The sequence below is a fragment of the Triturus cristatus genome, chromosome 11 (genome assembly GCF_964204655.1).
Source record: "Triturus cristatus chromosome 11, aTriCri1.1, whole genome shotgun sequence".
NCBI classification, from domain to species: domain Eukaryota; kingdom Metazoa; phylum Chordata; class Amphibia; order Caudata; family Salamandridae; genus Triturus; species Triturus cristatus.
In genome coordinates, this window is record NC_140594.1 from 280,647,630 (window position 1) to 280,667,008 (window position 19,379).

At 47.5% G+C, this 19,379-nt stretch overlaps 1 protein-coding gene across 2 annotated transcripts in view; it reads left to right on the forward strand.

The window, feature by feature from the left end:
- Positions 1-19,379, forward strand: part of CASTOR1 (cytosolic arginine sensor for mTORC1 subunit 1) — a 163,761-nt gene that overhangs the window by 73,532 nt on the left and 70,850 nt on the right. For both annotated transcript variants that reach the window (XM_085633254.1, XM_085633255.1), the window contains exons 3-4: positions 4,649-4,842; positions 4,960-5,092. In XM_085633254.1, the coding sequence (XP_085489380.1) occupies positions 4,649-4,842; positions 4,960-5,092 (327 nt within the window). The remainder of the gene's footprint in view (positions 1-4,648; positions 4,843-4,959; positions 5,093-19,379) is intronic.

Below are 19,379 nucleotides of genomic sequence, written 5' to 3' on the forward strand. Positions count from 1 at the left end.
CTCTGCATGTTTCTGAAAGTTGGGGAGATGTTAACTTTAGCACAGCACACCGTTTGTTGATGCCATTTTTATGAGAAGAAAAACATACACTTTTATTCAGAGCTTTTTTTTCTTATTTTTCCCCCAAAACTCTAAATGTAGCTATATTTTGGTTATTTTCATGGTGTCCTACAGGAGAATCCGCAAACCCTGGCTATCTTTAGAATCCTCAGGATGTTGGAAAAAAAGGACGCAAAGTTTGCGTGGATACCTTCTATGGAGAAAAAGTTATGGAGGCCTAAACACAAATTACTCCATATAGCCAAAAAAGGGCTCCGCTTTGGGGAAGAAAAGGCCCAGGTGTTAAGGGGTTAACCTTTACTCTTTTCAGTAAATATAAAAATATATAAATTTGTTTATTGGACTTAACAGACCTTATAAACACAGTGCTACCGTAGAATTTGACGTCTTAATGTTCGTGAACTTTGACTTTGAAGACTGACATCAGGAAGTTACCCTGATGGGTATATTAAAAAAAAAATCTTTAATGTATGGGTTGCAAAACTACTACAGAATTAAAACTCTGAAATTCACAATTAAATGTATTGTGGAAAACATAAAGTTAAAAAAAAAAGGCCAAGAAAATGGACCTTGGCTTAAAACGAAATACAGCAGTAACTAAAGCCACAGTTAATTAGGCGGTGCATTTCTTTCTCCTCAAAATAATTTCTACCAGCTGATTCTTATGAACGTAATGAAACTGGCACAGGTTGGTGCAGCCTTCACAGCAAAATGCAGCAGCTCTGCAAAGTGCCTGGATTTCAAATTTATTAAAGTAAGGCAGTAAACAAATGAAACGTTCGATTGGTTAACGGGGACATGTACGAAACGAATGGGATATGTATTCTGTTTTGTTGCTTAATAACCTGCAGCTCATACTTTCATTAACCCAAGTATCGACATTTCTAAGTTGACAATGAACCAGAGCGAATCTTTTAAAATTTGTGCATTATTAAAAATGAGAGTTTGTTAAATGGCTTTATGTTTGAGGTGTCAAAAATTGCTATGATTCAGACACGTTGCTCAAGCTTTCTCTGTACTCAACAACCCTTGTTCTAGTGAAACGGATAACGCTTTCACTTATGTCTTCCAGCCATGGTGTGCTAGTCCGATTGATTGAAGCTAGACTTGAACTTGTGGGCGGGACTAGAAAAGAACTCGCCTTGCACATGGTGTTTGTGACCTTCCTGAAAGGAAGGAGGAAAACCAAGACGTCAGTTCCTTCCTGGCCGTTCTGAAGGTTAAGAGAGTCCCAAAGATGACGGTGTTAAAGGCTCCCGAGAGAGCTAAGAGAGCCAGTAAACACAAACCACTGCCATCCATGATGCTTTGGGAGAGCAGGACCAGCTCCAGGAATTTTTATTTGGGTGGGCCAAAGGTGCATTCGGGTGGGCCCCTGCTTCCCGATTTGTCACTTCTATGTATAGCCAGGCCTGTTTCAGAGCCATCCTTTATCTCTCCTTAATTTTACAAGGGCCAGTAAAACGCATTATTTTTTCCCAAATCTCTTTTTAAATATTACCACTCTCAAAAAGTTTTTTTTTTCCATGTAATATCCCTTTGATGGGAAGAGGAGGTTTCTGAGGTGGGAGTATCAGGCAAGTTACACTTCTCAGGCTCTCACTCATAATCTCTTCCTCGGATTCCCTCACTGCCACCCTCCTCCAGTGCCTCTCATCTCTCCATAGCTTCTTCCCCCTCATGACCTCTTTCTCAGACTCCCTCACTGCCACCCTCCACTAGTCTCCTCATTTCTCCATAGCCCCTCCCCCTCATGACCTCTTCCTCAGACATCCTCACTGCCACCCTCCGCCAGTGCCCCCCATCTCTCTGTATCCCCTGTCCCAATTACCTCCTCCTCGGATACCCTCTCTGCCACCCTCCACCAGTGCTCCTCATCTCTCCGTGGCCCCTACCCCAATAACTCCTTTTCGGATTCCCTCACTGCAACCCTCCACCAGTGACCCTCATCTCTCCAAAGCCCCTCTGTCATATGCATTTCATTTGTTGTATAGCGCTACTTGGAGTGTAGTGTGTCAAAGTACTTTACATCACGCACACATTATACAGAGACAATGAATCATACACGTATGTAAATCAGTCCACAGGGAATGCCACATAAACCAATGAGGATTACAAGGTGTAGGAATCGCATGTCATCCATACTGGTGAGCAGCATATTTTAAGAGGGTTTGGTCTGGAGAAACACAAACTCAGGATTTAAAGAGTACTCAAGTGCTTGAGGGTTGGCTTTACTAATATAAATGTTTATATTAGAATAATGAAAGACCCGGGAAGTTCTAACTATATCACAACACAAAATAAAAATCTAAGTTCCAACTATACCATTCAGGTTTACATGCAGCTCTTTGATGACAGTTCATAGTTCACTGTCCCGTGATAGGATTGAAACTTCTGAACTACAAGTAACACAAGAATCACAGTGACAGAGGCAGTAACCCACTGAGCTATCAACATAAAATACAGTTTATCTGCATTTCAAAACTACCAACAAAGTATTGCTCTCCAGCAGGATCATTAATCACCAGAGTTCTCTGGACATTTTTTATTATAAATGAAGCATATATGAAGTATGTGTCTTGCTGGGCCTTTCAATTTTAAAATAGAAGAACAAATAGCCACACATTCTCTTGCCGGCTGGTTTCTCCTCACAGCCGATCTGATAAGCAGCTGCGGGGCCAAGAAAGGTGAATCAGGATAAACAAACTTTTATTTCTCCAGTGTGGAATAGAAAAGGAAATATCCAGGCAGCAGAAAGGTTGATGTAACAGTTAAAGTTGCCTGGTGCCATAGAAAGGATTTGTCCCTTTCCCGTGACCAAATTGTACTTGCACGAGTGGGTGGGGGGGGCCTATGAGAAAGCAAAGGCCCGATCACGCAACTCCTAGGAAGAAAAACAACCTTCGGAAGAACGTTTTCAATGAAAGTGGGTATTTACTACTGGCCTTCGAGACGTCACTGCCATGGCCATCATGTTTGGGTGGGCCAGACTCATGTTTGGGTGGGCCTGGCCTACCCGGCCTACCTGCTAAAACCGGGCCTGTGGGAGAGGGGAAGCGAATCGGAGCAGCGGTCTTAACCTGTTGACGTTTGTAGACCCCCATTAATTAGCTAATGGAAGCCAGGGGGCCTGGCCTAAACAATTTCTGCAATTCGAACTTCAAACAGTAGACACAAATACAAAAATACATATACAAAATATACATCAAACAAATATGCAAACTAAACAACATTTAATTCACAAACCAAAAAAAATCAATGTAATTTTAATATTGCAGCTTTTCAAAATGTAGTTTTATTTCTAATAGGGGTAACAATTTGCTAGACTCCAGCATCACTTTCTTTTTTTCTCCTCCACTGCATGCTCCCTTTTTTATCTTCACATAACAGTGCTTCCATTGAGGCCATTAATTATCTGTACTAGATTCTATTTACTGTACTTGTGCTGCTGCCACAAACCAAGCTGATACCAACTTAATGTTTAACTTCCAGTTTCAAACTCATTTGCGTTTACAGTGTTATAACAATTTTAATTTTGCATTTTGCCTTTAAGTTAATTTTATTTAGTTTTCAGAACAGTAGCAGACCCCAGGTTAAGAAAGGCTGACTTAGAGGAAACAAGACAGACGCAACCAGCAGAAACCGTATCATAACGTGGGATTATTGTAATATGGTATTTAGTCCATTCAGGAAAGAGAAGAGGGATATTGGATGGTACATATTGGATCATACAAATTAGAGGAAAACTATGTGAGTGGAGAATTGGTTCATCTGCAGATGATGTGAAGGAAGCAGTTTTTTCATTCTTTTGAATCATGTTAAGATTCTGAGCCGCCAACCCAAGGCTTTAAGTGCTAGTCGAATCATCCGACCGGTTAGTTTAGTTAATAGTGAAGCTGGTGCTAGTAAAGCAGGTGCTACTACAAAATTCAGAACAACACCTGCACTAGTTACCTTTTATGTTTCACAGTAGTTTCCTGTAATAGGATGAGAATAGGTAACCCCTCCTCTTAATGGTAGTGATTTACATGAGAGAGTGATTGACAAACAAGATAAAACATCAAGAAACCGAGTATTCCAAGGTGAGGAACACCACATCAGAACTTCACCAACATCCTCCATCAATGCAAAGATGGAAGAACTATACTTTTCATTCCAAATTCCTCATCTGTGGCGAAGGTGTTTTAAGAGCCAGATTGTCAGTCTTGCAGCTGTATTTATTGTATGACTTAAATCTTGCAGTCCGTGCACAGAATGTTGCTGTTGGTACCTCTGACAACCACCTTGCATCCCTTTGCGGCTTGTTCAATCTCTAGTAGTCTTGCTTCCTTAGCTGTGATTCATTCCCAAAAACGTTTTATTTACTGAAAACACCAGTAAGTGCAAACATTTAACCACATAGTACTGATTGATGTGTGCATATTCACAAATACCTCGTTGCAGCTAATGTTGAGTTCTAAGCTTTTTATCCTTTTACTAAAGAGCCTCTTTCCAAAAAAAAGATTTGAAACAATGCTGGACAGATCACCTTTGATCTTGTTCTTCATTTTTCCATTTAGTGTTGATTTTCCTCCCTCTTGCCTTCCAGAGCTGCCCTCTTCGGACTTTCTGCAGGTGGTGGATGCCACATGGCTAGTGCTCAATGTGCTGACCAATGGCTGCTCGACGAATGATGCGCAGCCGGTTGGAGTGACCAAGATTGCCAAATCAGTGATTGCTCCATTGGCCGAGCACAATGTCTCGGTGCTGATGCTCTCCACGTACCAGACAGATTATATTCTGGTGAGGACAGGCTTCTGGGCTAGGATGTATGGAGGTGTCAGCCTTTTTAGGATTAACTGTAGTAATGGGTTTAAATAGTTTGTATGAAGTTTCTCTGTTTTATATCCTCCTTTTTAGATCCGGGAGCAGGATCTGTCTACGGTGATCCACACACTGGCTCCAGAGTTCAATATCTTCCGGGAAGTGAATGGTGAACTCATCCGTGTGATGCACGAGGAGGCCAGCAACGGCTTCTTGAAATCGAAACCAGGTGAGTGGATGGGAGTCCCAAAGCAAATTGTGGGCAAGTAGGAATAATTTCCAGATCATAGGAAGCATAAGACGGGCTGGATTGCATCTTGAGTTCGAGGTAGGGGATTTGTCTTTTGGGTAGAAATACAGTGTCATAGGAGGCTCTATTTGATAGAGAGAAAGTATATGGTGGAGCTTACCACCTGGAAATCCAGAGAATTGAGGGGGTGTAAACAGGGTGCTAGGGTATGGCTCGGAGAGTTTTAGAAATCCTGGTCAGGTGGTGGAAGTAGGCATTTGGGTTATGATTAGAGCTTATGCATGTATCATCACTGCATAAAGGAAACTTGTCTGCTTTCTCCTCTTAAAAATGTTCATTGTCTGCCTATGAAAGCCAGACGAAAATGCAAGAGCTTGACACCCTCATTCAAGGCATCTTATTTGAAGTTCCTGAGAGCGGCTGTGGTACTTGTGACTGCTCCGGACTTAATGCTATTCCTCATGATCTGCCACAGAAAATATCGTACCAGTGCTGGCTGGTGACCTTTGGAAGTGGTGGGGTGCAATGCTTGCCTCAAATTCAAGCAAACAAGTCTGACTTCTACATTCCACCCGCACAAAAATGTTTTACAAAATGGGAGCAAATAATGCTTTTTTAATCACAATTTTCACATAAATTTGCTCTGCAGTCATAGGCTTTGAAAGAGCACTCATTAAATAGTAAAGTCCTTTCACGATGTGACAAACCAATAAAGCCTGATGCTTCCAAGGAGCTGACCCCATTTCTTTCAGAACATACTATGGGCACACCAACATGTAAAAAATTATCTCCATTGTCCCAGGAACAACATTTAGTTATGGCTTTCTCCCCATATGGCATGGGAATCCCCATGCCAAAAACTACATACAATATGCCAGTTCCATAATTTAGCTTTGCCATTTAAGCCATATATATACCAACAGTAACCCTTGCGTCAAAAAGTATCACTAGTATGTCAGGGCTAGGACGTTTCATGCTTGCCTCCCTCCTAGATGTTATAGTTCTCCCCAAGAATTGCCCCCAGTGTGAAAGCACCATCGTTTTGCCATTGGTGTCTCATATACGAAGACTTTTCTGCATTATGTCAGTGCTAGCATTTTTCCTATGGGTGGCCCACATGCCAAGAATTAACTCCAGTCTGCCAGTGTCAGTATTTTTTTGCCAGTGGTACCCATTATGGCAAGAATTGCTGCTAGTGCCACATTTTACCTGTAGTAAGCAAGTACTAAGCATTACTGTATTACGCCAATGCAAAGTATTTCCTTTTGTATGCCAGTATCCAGTATTATCTCTAGCATGCCAGTGCCACTTACTACCTCTAGTATGGCACTGCCAGTTTTTTTCCACATGCACTGCTTCTGTTACGAATAACTTCCACTATGCCAGCAAAAGCATTTTGCAGTGGGTGTCTCTGTAAGCCCAGAATTACCTTCAGTATTCCAGGGACAACTGCAGACTTGCAAGTATAACACCACATTCTCTTTCACTCACTTATTCAAATGTGCTTTCATTCACTCATGCCCATATTTACTCATTCACACACATTCTCACTAGTACCCCTCTCACGCATTCACATTCACTTGCACTCACTCCTACTCACTGTCACTTAGCCTCATTCATTCACTTACTCTCATTTACACTAGCACTCACTTTTACCCTCTCATATTTACTCACTTGAACTCATGTTACTCACCCATTCTCACTTATTTTCACTCACTGACTTATTCTCACTCACTCTATTGTTCTCGCTCATTTCATCCTCATTCATTCTCACTTACATGCCCTCAAACCCATTTATACTCACTCGCTTTCTTACTCACTCTTATTCATTCAAACTCTAGTTACTTGCACTTGTTTGTACTCCTTTTCACCCACACTCATGTGCACTCACTCGTACTGTCAAACATTCTCACTTGCACTCAATATGAAGATCACTCACTAATTTTCACCCACAGGCTTGCTCATACTCATTGTCACTCTATCACTCACTGCCTCACTTTCACTCATACAGACATCACTCATGTACATGCTGTTCCCCACAGACACACACATTCACCCACAAAATATTTTAAAGCATTTTATTTTCCTAACTTGCTGTCTGTGCAGGTCCTTTTTGGGCTCCACAATGCTCCTTCCTGATTCAACCAGCTCTGGAGCATTAAACTGAAACCTGCACAGTCTTGTGATTAATTAGGAAAGGGTGGGTGACAAGCTGATTGATGTGCAGCCTGTGCATTGCAGGGTTTAAGCCTACAGCGTCCAGTACCACCTATAGCTGCGATACTTCAGAATATCACAGCTGGGGAGGCCCTGAGGCCATGGTTTCTGGGCTGGGACTTCCTCAGCTCTGGACAGTCTATCTGATGGCTGCTGCAGATGTCTTCATGTGTATGCGCCAGCATCAGACTGTGTCACTGGCTGCTGCTGAACTTGAAGATAGCAAAACACACAAGATGATGGACGGAATATTGCACATTGGCAAAACATTCTCCCCCAGTCACAGATCTGGGTTTAATCCATCGTTATTTTGCTCACCACGCCACCCCAGTTCAGACATGGCCATATGCAAATCAGTCTTGACCCTGTGCCTCATGGGAACAGTCCAGCCCGAACTGCCAAGCCATGTCTTCCCTGGACCGGAATCAAGCATCCTAGGACCGGTTTCGGGGTTTCACCCCTCTTCAGCGAGGATAGTTTGACTCCAGTGGCGTAGTGAGCACGGTACCCACTTCTGGGCATACCCTTGGTGAATGTATGACATTGTTCTGTATTCTGTCCATCAATAGTTCTTTTTGCATTTGTCACCCGGAGTGGGACAGGTATGCTCAGACGTGAGTCCCGTGCTCTCCGTGCCACTGGAGTCCAGCTATCCTGGCTGAAGAGGGGTGAAACCCCGAAACCGGTCCTAGGATGCTTGTTTCCAGTCCAGGGAGGACCTGGCCTGACAGATCGGTCTGGTCTGTTCCCATTGGGCACAGGATCAAGACTGATTTGCATATGGCTGGGTCCAAACTGGAATGGCATGGTGAGCAAAAAATACGATGGAGCCCAGATCTCTGTACTGGGGTGAATGTATGACATTGTTCTGCATTCTGTCCATCAATAGTTCTTTTTGAACTTGAAGATAGGCATTCTTTTTTATTATACCAACAGTGAATAATATTCTATTATTTACCGCTGGTGTAATTTAAAAATGGTTCACTAAACAAGGAGGACATAGCCCTGAAGCCCATTAGGGTGAGCCACCACTGTATCACACCCCATCTCCTCCTTATTTCTTCCAAGTCCAGTCCAGTAAGTTGTGCTGCACCCCAAGGGTCCTCAACATCACAGATTCTTTTGAATGTTTGAGACAGCGTCTTACTCTGATCCGATCCTTGGGTTAAACTTTCTAAATGTATTCTGACGGATTAGTCAAAACATACTCTCTGCAACACGAATCCCAGCTGATGACTCTTTCGTCCAGGCTGGAGGATCTGTAGAACAGATTTAGTTGGAACAACCTTAGAGTCTTGGGCATCCCTAAAGGAGCAGAAGGGGATGATCTGCAGGGGTATATTGTCTGCTTGTTCAGGGAGGCTTTCCCAGGGTTGCACGATTGGGACATGTATAGCGTGATTCAAAGAGCTCATTGGTTTCCCTTCCGCCCACCTAATGACTGCGGTAACTATATTTTGCTACAGGAGATCTTCCATGTGGCCCGACCTAGGTCTCCAATCAAAGCCTGTGGAGGGGAGTTCTTCGTCCACGCGGACCTCTGCCCCATTGACTGTGGTTCGGGGGTGGCAACGCCGCGAGCAGATGCCTGCTCTTCTAAAATTGGGAGCTACAGTCTCGCTAATGGAGCTTGCTACATTATGAATTAGGCATGAAGGTCGACTGTATTATTGTTTCGACTCAGTGAAGGTCACAGAGCTACTGCAAAAATGGAAATCTTCGAATTGACCAGCAACTAGAAGTAGTTAATTAAACAATCCTTTTTTTAAGGAAGTTGCGGAGGAGCTTGAATGGGACCTTTGCCTCAGAGCAGAAATTGTACCCAAAGCTTTGAATGGTCAGAGAAGTGTCTGTTAAGAAGTGACATTTGGATCAGAGAGTCTCTTGCCCTATGTGATAGGGAAAAGGCCGTTGGAGATCTGATAACGTCGTCCTGTCCCATGACCGTTCAATTCCAAACAGTGGCTTAAGAGTGATTGAACTGTTAGAAGAAGTGTGGCAGGACATAGAGAGGAGCTAGATTAAGGCAGTTATCGTTTTATAAGCATTGGTCAGGTCAGATATCACCTGAAGAGTGGTGTCGAATTCTAGATTGTGAAATTGGGGAAACCCTGAAGAGAAATACTAAGAATGATGGAAGAAACTGCATCTTAAGTTCTAGAAGAATTCAAGTGTATTTTGTTGTAGGAGTGCTGGAGGAGAAATGTGCTAGTGACATCTTGATATCTAACAAGTAAATGGAGAAGATGCAAGAAGGTGTGGTTCTAGAACAAGAGAGCATGAAAAGGCTTGGAGGCGAAGAATGGGGCAAGTTCGAAAGAGCGGTCAGGATGCTATAAATTACTGGATTTTGTGTACAAGTTGTGTTTATTTAAGCAGATGAGGTGTTCTTCAGCACAGGAGGCCTGGTGGTGTACTGTAATGCAGTGGCACTGGTAAAATCAGGTGGATCCCCACCGAAACCAGAAAGACCGTCACCCAGGCCCTCGTCACCAGCCGAATGGACTACGGAAATGCCCTATACGCAGGAACCACCGCCAAACTTCAGAAACGACTACAACGCATACAGAACTCCTCCGCACGACTCATCCTCGACATCCCTCGCCACAGCCACATATCCGCCCACCTGACAAAACTGCACTGGCTCCTCGTCAACAAGAGGATCACATTCAGGCTCCTCACCCACGCACACAAAGCGCTCCACGACATAGGCCCTGAATACCTCAACAACCGCCTCTCGCTCTACACTCCCACCCGCCAGCTCCGCTCCTCCAGCCTCGCCCTCGCCACCGTCCCACGAATTCGCAGAACAACCACCGGAGGAAGATCTTTCTCCCACCTGGCAGCCAAAACATGGAACTCCCTCCCCGCACACCTACGACTGACCCAGGACCATCTCACCTTCAGGAAACACCTCAAGACCTGGCTTTTCGAGCAGTAGCAGCTTCCCCCCTCCCCTCCCCCCCCCCCCTCCTCTTCAGCGCCTTGGGACCCTCACGGATGAGTAGCGCACTCTATAAATGTGTTTGATTGATTGATTAATTTATTGATTGAAATCTAAAGATGCTGTCCGCATTGTGGCCTTTTGCTTGATGTTATTGTGAATCACATTGACTCTCCCTAAAGAAGTCATCAGATATTTAAAAAAAGCTAATTTTCAAGAGGGATTTCAGACCCAGCAACAAAATGGAGGAATAAGGTACAAAATGTGAATCTACAAGTGGTCCAAGTTGAAGAGGATTGTTACAGATAAGTGAATTGCTTTTTGCAGCAGTCGCTTCGCTGGCCACTTCAGTGTGGAGTCTGTTGTTTGTGTTGTGCGTTAGGCCATCCATCTCCTCCTCCGTGCTCTCCGGTTCTCTCTTCAGTATGTTGTTTTAGTATCTCCTCAACAACCCAGAAATAGGTGTTCGAGTAGTACCGCTGCTACGCATCACCTTCTTGCAAGCGGAAGCCTTTTTCCTGGGAATCATTTTGCCAGAAATAAGCCGTTGCCCTGGAGTCCACCCTCGCTGCACGTTCCATTGTCCTTTGTCTTGTACAGCAGGCATTATTTTGTACATACCGTATTTTAGCACACACCTATTCGTTTCTCTCGGCCTGCAGCACTGGGCTAACAACAACTTCAAACCTGTAATACAAGGCGGAGTCCCTCGAATGTGTCACCACTGGCCTCGCGCTAGAACTCCTGCTATATTTAAACATGGTTACAAAGTGAGCTTGTCTCCTGCAGGAAAGGGTTAACCTCTGATCTGTTGCTTGGGATGCAGGCTCGCGCTGCTGGTGCCTGTGGGGCGTGTGATGTTGATGCTGTGGTTTCTATGCTGGAGGTTGGGATCCTGTGTTGCTGCAGCGCCACCCACAGGAGGAGCCTTTCTTGGGAAGGTCGTGGGAGAGTCATTACTCTCTGACCCATTCAGAGATTTACCTGTAAAATGCTGTGCATCGGGTGCGAGGTCCTTCACTGGGGTGTTTCATTGTCACATGGCCATTTCAACTAACTTTGTGGCCTTTCACCCAGAGCAATAAATCGCTGTTAATCCAGACCCCATTGGTCAAATTGCACGACCATCACTGTCCTTGCTCTGCCTAACAATCGGTCACTTCAAGGAACCAAGAAGGGGCAGCCACCAGCACCCATCGAGTCCTCTGCCTCCTTAAAGCTTTCTGCATCACTTTGCTACACAGACCCTCCATTCAAATGAATAATTTTCCTGCAATTCTACATTTTCCCCCGAGGCAAAGAAAGTCTTCTGTGTCATGGAAACTTTTTCCAGTGTACTCTCCATGCTCCAGTATGCGCCTGGTAGCCGGGCTTTTAAAAAGACAGCTTCTCCTGGTTCGGCCTTGGCACCAATACAGACCCAAACACAGCACGTCACAGCTGAGCTGTTTGCTAAATAAAAACAAATCCGGGCCCCTCTTCTGTCGCAGAAGCACACTGGGAAACTTTGCAGCGGCTCTGGCAGGAAATATTTCGGCATCCTCTCCAGCAACCGCGCATCCGCCGCGCTGGCTGATGGACTCTTGTATTAACATACGAATGTTTCCATAAGTCGAAGTAGGCCTGTTTATGCAACCCTCTTCGGTTGTGAAATGGTAAGGTTCACACCCGTCACACTGAACAACAGGACTCGATGTTCCCGCGATAATCTCGTATTTACAAAATAAAAATAATCTCCCCGATCACCATTAAATGCATAAATTACACCGAGGGAGAGAAATGTTGCTTTTGTCACGCTAGATGCGTGACATAAATGTCTTCAGGGTGATGTCTGGCATGAGGATGGTAGGTTCCGAGGATTCATAGGTCCACGCCAGTGGGTCGAGGCTGCTTTAAAAACAAAATTGCAGCAGATAATGAGGCGAGCCTCTGGAAAGCTCTTGTGCTCCCTGTGCGTCCATGCGGACTGTCAGCATGGCCTGAAGGCCCCGCACGGAACGGCAGGTGCAGGTCAAAGCAGAGTATTACTATCACTTTACTCACTAATGGCTGCAGTGTGGATTTACTCTGTTTAGTGACCTGGAAAATCCGACTTACAGGAGGAACATAATGCTGCGCGTAAATGCGTTGTAGTTGCGTTTTCACTTTCAGATAGCGGAATTCCCCCCTGTTAACACGTCAAGCCTCTATCTATATCAGGCTATAAGTAGAAATATGAGAAGTTGTGCTTTCTAAACACACGCCACTGACTTCAGGGGGACGCCTACCTGAACTAGAACAGTGGCTTCTTTGCCAGCCGTGAGGGGAACGGCTTGTTGGAGGTGGCGGCGGAGGAGAAAACCATCGGGGCCATTCGAAACACTGCCGTGAGGGGAACGGCCTACAAATCCCGGCATCCTTTGCAGCCGCGCACACCTGTGGCGCTACGCGGCAGCCGTGGGACGGCATAAAGCCTTCTTGGTGCCCCCGCAGCGCGGGACGCCTACCTGAACTAGAACAGTGGCTTCTTTGCCAGCCGTGAGGGGAACGGCTTGTTGGAGGTGGCGGCGGAGGAGAAAACCATCGGGGCCATTCGAAACACTGCCGTGAGGGGAACGGCCTACAAATCCCGGCATCCTTTGCAGCCGCGCACACCTGTGGCGCTACGCGGCAGCCGTGGGACGGCATAAAGCCTTCTTGGTGCCCCCGCAGCGCGGGACGCCTACCTGAACTAGAACAGTGGCTTCTTTGCCAGCCGTGAGGGGAACGGCTTGTTGGAGGTGGCGGCGGAGGAGAAAACCATCGGGGCCATTCGAAACACTGCCGTGAGGGGAACGGCCTACAAATCCCGGCATCCTTTGCAGCCGCGCACACCTGTGGCGCTACGCGGCAGCCGTGGGACGGCATAAAGCCTTCTTGGTGCCCCCGCAGCGCGGGACGCCTACCTGAACTAGAACAGTGGCTTCTTTGCCAGCCGTGAGGGGAACGGCTTGTTGGAGGTGGCGGCGGAGGAGAAAACCATCGGGGCCATTCGAAACACTGCCGTGAGGGGAACGGCCTACAAATCCCGGCATCCTTTGCAGCCGCGCACACCTGTGGCGCTACGCGGCAGCCGTGGGACGGCATAAAGCCTTCTTGGTGCCCCCGCAGCGCGGGACGCCTACCTGAACTAGAACAGTGGCTTCTTTGCCAGCCGTGAGGGGAACGGCTTGTTGGAGGTGGCGGCGGAGGAGAAAACCATCGGGGCCATTCGAAACACTGCCGTGAGGGGAACGGCCTACAAATCCCGGCATCCTTTGCAGCCGCGCACACCTGTGGCGCTACGCGGCAGCCGTGGGACGGCATAAAGCCTTCTTGGTGCCCCCGCAGCGCGGGACGCCTACCTGAACTAGAACAGTGGCTTCTTTGCCAGCCGTGAGGGGAACGGCTTGTTGGAGGTGGCGGCGGAGGAGAAAACCATCGGGGCCATTCGAAACACTGCCGTGAGGGGAACGGCCTACAAATCCCGGCATCCTTTGCAGCCGCGCACACCTGTGGCGCTACGCGGCAGCCGTGGGACGGCATAAAGCCTTCTTGGTGCCCCCGCAGCGCGGGACGCCTACCTGAACTAGAACAGTGGCTTCTTTGCCAGCCGTGAGGGGAACGGCTTGTTGGAGGTGGCGGCGGAGGAGAAAACCATCGGGGCCATTCGAAACACTGCCGTGAGGGGAACGGCCTACAAATCCCGGCATCCTTTGCAGCCGCGCACACCTGTGGCGCTACGCGGCAGCCGTGGGACGGCATAAAGCCTTCTTGGTGCCCCCGCAGCGCGGGACGCCTACCTGAACTAGAACAGTGGCTTCTTTGCCAGCCGTGAGGGGAACGGCTTGTTGGAGGTGGCGGCGGAGGAGAAAACCATCGGGGCCATTCGAAACACTGCCGTGAGGGGAACGGCCTACAAATCCCGGCATCCGTTGCAGCCGCGCACACCTGTGGCGCTACGCGGCAGCCGTGGGACGGCATAAAGCCTTCTTGGTGCCCCCGCAGCGCGGGACGCCTACCTGAACTAGAACAGTGGCTTCTTTGCCAGCCGTGAGGGGAACGGCTTGTTGGAGGTGGCGGCGGAGGAGAAAACCATCGGGGCCATTCGAAACACTGCCGTGAGGGGAACGGCCTACAAATCCCGGCATCCGTTGCAGCCGCGCACACCTGTGGCGCTACGCGGCAGCCGTGGGACGGCATAAAGCCTTCTTGGTGCCCCCGCAGCGCGGGACGCCTACCTGAACTAGAACAGTGGCTTCTTTGCCAGCCGTGAGGGGAACGGCTTGTTGGAGGTGGCGGCGGAGGAGAAAACCATCGGGGCCATTCGAAACACTGCCGTGAGGGGAACGGCCTACAAATCCCGGCATCCTTTGCAGCCGCGCACACCTGTGGCGCTACGCGGCAGCCGTGGGACGGCATAAAGCCTTCTTGGTGCCCCCGCAGCGCGGGACGCCTACCTGAACTAGAACAGTGGCTTCTTTGCCAGCCGTGAGGGGAACGGCTTGTTGGAGGTGGCGGCGGAGGAGAAAACCATCGGGGCCATTCGAAACACTGCCGTGAGGGGAACGGCCTACAAATCCCGGCATCCGTTGCAGCCGCGCACACCTGTGGCGCTACGCGGCAGCCGTGGGACGGCATAAAGCCTTCTTGGTGCCCCCGCAGCGCGGGACGCCTACCTGAACTAGAACAGTGGCTTTCTTTGCCAGCCGTGAGGGGAACGGCTTGTTGGAGGTGGCGGCGGAGGAGAAAACCATCGGGGCCATTCGAAACACTGCCGTGAGGGGAACGGCCTACAAATCCCGGCATCCGTTGCAGCCGCGCACACCTGTGGCGCTACGCGGCAGCCGTGGGACGGCATAAAGCCTTCTTGGTGCCCCCGCAGCGCGGGACGCGCGCGGGCAGCGCCCGGGCGAAGCCCGGGCCAAGGGCGGGCCCGTCCTTGCCCGTCATCGCCAGGAAGAGGCAGGGCTGGGCCGTCCCTCCAAGATCACTCCCGTAAGAAGGAAAATTGACAACCAAAGCCTGATTCCCGCACAGTGTGTAGCTGAGAACTGTAAGTACTGTGGCGGCAGAACAGACGCAGTAGGGATACCACCTGATTGGAGACTTAATACTGTTCATTGGGGTTAATGAGCTGGCAGCGTAACCCAGAGGCAAGGTGGCTGGATTGACATTACGAACACATCAAGCCATAGAGACCACAGCTGCCCTCTCTAGTACTGTGGGTGTGATTTGAAGGGATTACAGTTACCAAGCAGAGGAGTAGGGGATAACCTGGGGTATAGAAGGCTTTAAAGGGTTGGGGTAGGTGAGGGGTAGGGTGAAGCAAGTGGTGGGTGTTAAGCTGACTAGATTGCCTGGTAGCCTCACCTAAAGATAGCGGAAGTATGGCAGGTATAGCTAGAACCCGCTCTACTAAATCAAAGATGAGGCAAACTACGCAGCCAAATCCGCCCCCCACGGAACAGGGTCTTTTGCCATTACAGATTCAACCAACGGCAATCGATCGAATGTTGCAAAAAGCTATAGGGGCGGTTTCTAGCGAAATCGAACGCACAGAGAGACGCTTATCACTCACCCCACTACTAGATATACCATCCCCGGTTCAAACAATAGTGAGTGACAATACGGATTCCCCCCCCCCCCAAATTACTACAATGTATGTCTCGGATGTCCCTTGTGCCCAGCGGACTGCGGAGAGGGATAGTGAGGCCCATATTAGGGGTCCACCACTAGGGGCAGGCAGGAAACGAAGAGTCGGCCCTGCAAAAGGTAGGACTAAATCAAAAAGTCGTAATGCCCCCCCAACAATGGAGACTACTATAGAGTCAGGGAGGGATGACGAGCCAAAGCAATACTCAATCCCACCATTATGGTTAGCTCAAATAATGGCAGATTTCCAATCTCAATTAGAAACTTTTATAGCCAGTCAGATTAGACCACTCACTAGTAGATTGGATAAGATAATTAATGAAATAAAAAGCAGGGAAAGGGTAGTAAGGTCAACCCCAGAAATAGCCCCCGTCCCTAATGTAAGTGGTATCAACAGTGTCCGCACGAATGAGGGACAACTTATTAACTTAGAGGTTAATCAAGTACAAGTTATGCAGACCCCAGAATGTGAGAATCACACACTGTTGCAATCCAAACCCACAAATCTAAGGGGGAAAGTTCAACAAAAAGAAGTGTTAGGGCAAGCTTTACATGTGACATCTGGGAATAACCAAAACCCCCCGCACACAGTGTATAGGAATGTCACTCAACAACCAATGAGCATCTCTAGGCCAGCGGTTACAGTCTCCCTCCCGACAGTAAATTTACCGCCACAGGCATGCCCACTAGTTGTTATCCTGGCTGGGGCACCGGAACTCAATGGTGATCAGAAGGAGTCCCACCAGGAATTAAAGAACAAGGTCATACACTGGTTGGGCAGCCACAAGCCTTTACCACACGGGAAAGATGGCGAGATCCTTTTAGTGAGAAGGGTAAACTGGCTCGGAAATAGGCACAAAAACATTCCGGGAAATTGCATAATCATTAATTTTAGGGATAGCAGTGTAGTCAACCACATTCTTAGAGAGGACATAGGGGTGAACAGTAAAACTATAAAACCGTTACCCCTAGACTATTTTTACCCCTGCCAAAACGTACCATACAAGGGAAGTCAACATGAGGATGGGCAATGGGAGTTAACCCGCATAAAACCCCACGAACCTCGGGAATGGTGGGGAGAAAGACCGAGGTCGTGGGACGCCGAGCAGGTTAGGTGGGAAAATAGGTATGCACCCCTTATGTCCTTGGAAGCTAATGACTGACTAACCCACGCTGTCTCGCTAATGGAATATAGATGCATGGAGGGTAAGGTCAATAAGCCGGAAGACAGGGTGAACGAACCGACCATTGTACAGGTTGCCCCCAAAGAAGGTAATTGCCATACGATCTATTTAGACTCGTTGGTATCGTCCCAAGAAACAAGAGAGGCTGATTTGGTCGATAAGCCATATGCCACCCGTGACGTATTGCCAGGAACTAACAACGCGGGAATGGCATTAGATGAAGGTGGGACACCCCAAGGTTTGGAGGGTACAAGTGAGGAGTCAAGAGTGACAGGGGATTTTGACGGGTCACAAGTAATTTCCCAACAAACGGACCAGTCAAGGAAGTTAGAGGGTGGTCTAAATGTTATCTCCTGGAACACGGCTGGCCTGGCAAGCAAGTTCCACATCCAGGAGTGGAGAGAATACATAACAGAATTTGAGATAATAGGCCTCCAGGAAACCTGGGTAACAGAAAATAGCCTCTATCACATACAGGGTTTTAAATGTTTTTTCATTCCAGCCCTGAAATCAAGATCAGGGAGAGCCATGGGGGGTTTATCCCTATATGTGGATCTAAGGATAAAAGGCAAGTGGACGAACATATCAAGCCCATCGCGTAATATACAGGCCGTAAGGTTTGAGGGGCAGGGTCTAGGTCTGTTATTGCTCAACATATATAACCCGGGTGATGCTAAAGAGGAAGAGGATTTCGTGAGAACATTGGATACCCTATTGAGCAAGAATTATACACAAGCAAATGGAGTAATTCACCCACATTATATAATAATGGGTGATTTAAATATCCATTTATGCTCCTCCTTGTTCCCCATAAACTTTGAATGGTCACGCTGCCCGTTGATCAAGGGGCCCCATTTTGCCCACACGATAGCAGGCAGAGAATTGAGTAACCTCTTGAATAGCCATAACATGGAACATACTTTGGACATGATGGCCATGGGAAGTGATGGCTCCCTCCCTCCGACCTTTAAAGGCAGAGGGTGCTCATCAATTATCGATTACCTTTTGGTGTCTAGATCCCTCAAGCGCATGGTTATAGCGGTCGGAATTGAGTGGAACCCATTCAGTGATCATAACCCCCTAACACTAAAATTACAGTACCAGGTAGCAGCTAAGATAGCCACTATGGATGGGGTTCTCGAGAGGGCAACAGATCAAGGAAGGCGGATTAGGTGGGCCAAGATTGAGGGCGCAGTATTCTACAGAGATCTGATAGACAAAGGGAAACAACCTATTGAAGATTGTCTCGATCTAACTACTGAGGGTCCCCAAGTATTGTGTGCCTTTGGGCAGATTACAAGTTTGGTGGACAAACTTCTAACTACACGATCTGCCAAAAGAACCATAACGCAACCAAAATGGTTCGACAGCGATTGCTCTCGTGCACTCAGAGAGCTAAAATGCTGTTTAAAACAAAAGCCCAGGATTAAAGATAGGGTCACCAAGTGTAGAGCAAAATACAAGGCTGTCACTAAAAGAAGGAAATCAGCCCTACAGGGGGAAGTGTGGGCTGACCTAAGGGAAGCGGACGAATCTAGGGATCTTGCTAAATTCTGGAGTATTATTAACAAACCCTGCTTTCATGAAAGCAATACACCAGAAATCAGCACAAATATCCTACCGGAGCAGTGGGTCGCACATTTTAAGAGTTTGTACAATCATGAAAAGACGGCCCCTGTCACCGTGGAAGATATCACATCACAGACCCAGAGGGTAGAGTTTACTCTAGCAGAAATTATTATAGGAATTGAGGGATTATCAAAAAACAAAGCGCCTGGCCCTGATGGGGTTCCCCCCGACTTGTTCATCAGTAACGTGGAATTGTGGGCTCCCCTAATGACCAGGGTAATAAATGCAGCAATCAAGTTTGGTTTGCCAAGGTCATGGTCAATGGCTACCATTATCACCATCTTCAAGAAGGGTAATAGGGATAACCCCCAGTGCTACCGGCCCATTTCTCTGATTGATGTCTCTGCTAAGATCTTGGGAAGGGTAATCCTTAACCGACTAACTGAATGGACCGAGGAGAACAATATAATCTCGGACATTCAATATGGTTTTAGATCTGGGAGATCTACTAGTGATCAATGTCTCAACTTATACATGTTAGTCGCCAAGTATACCATAGCAAGTAACGAATCCATTTATTTAGGATTCATGGACTTGGCGGCCGCCTTTGATCATGTAAATAGGGAGAAATTGTGGCAAATGATGTCCCAACTTGGTATCGACCAGGGATTGATCATTATTCTCAGGGAGCTGCATAGAG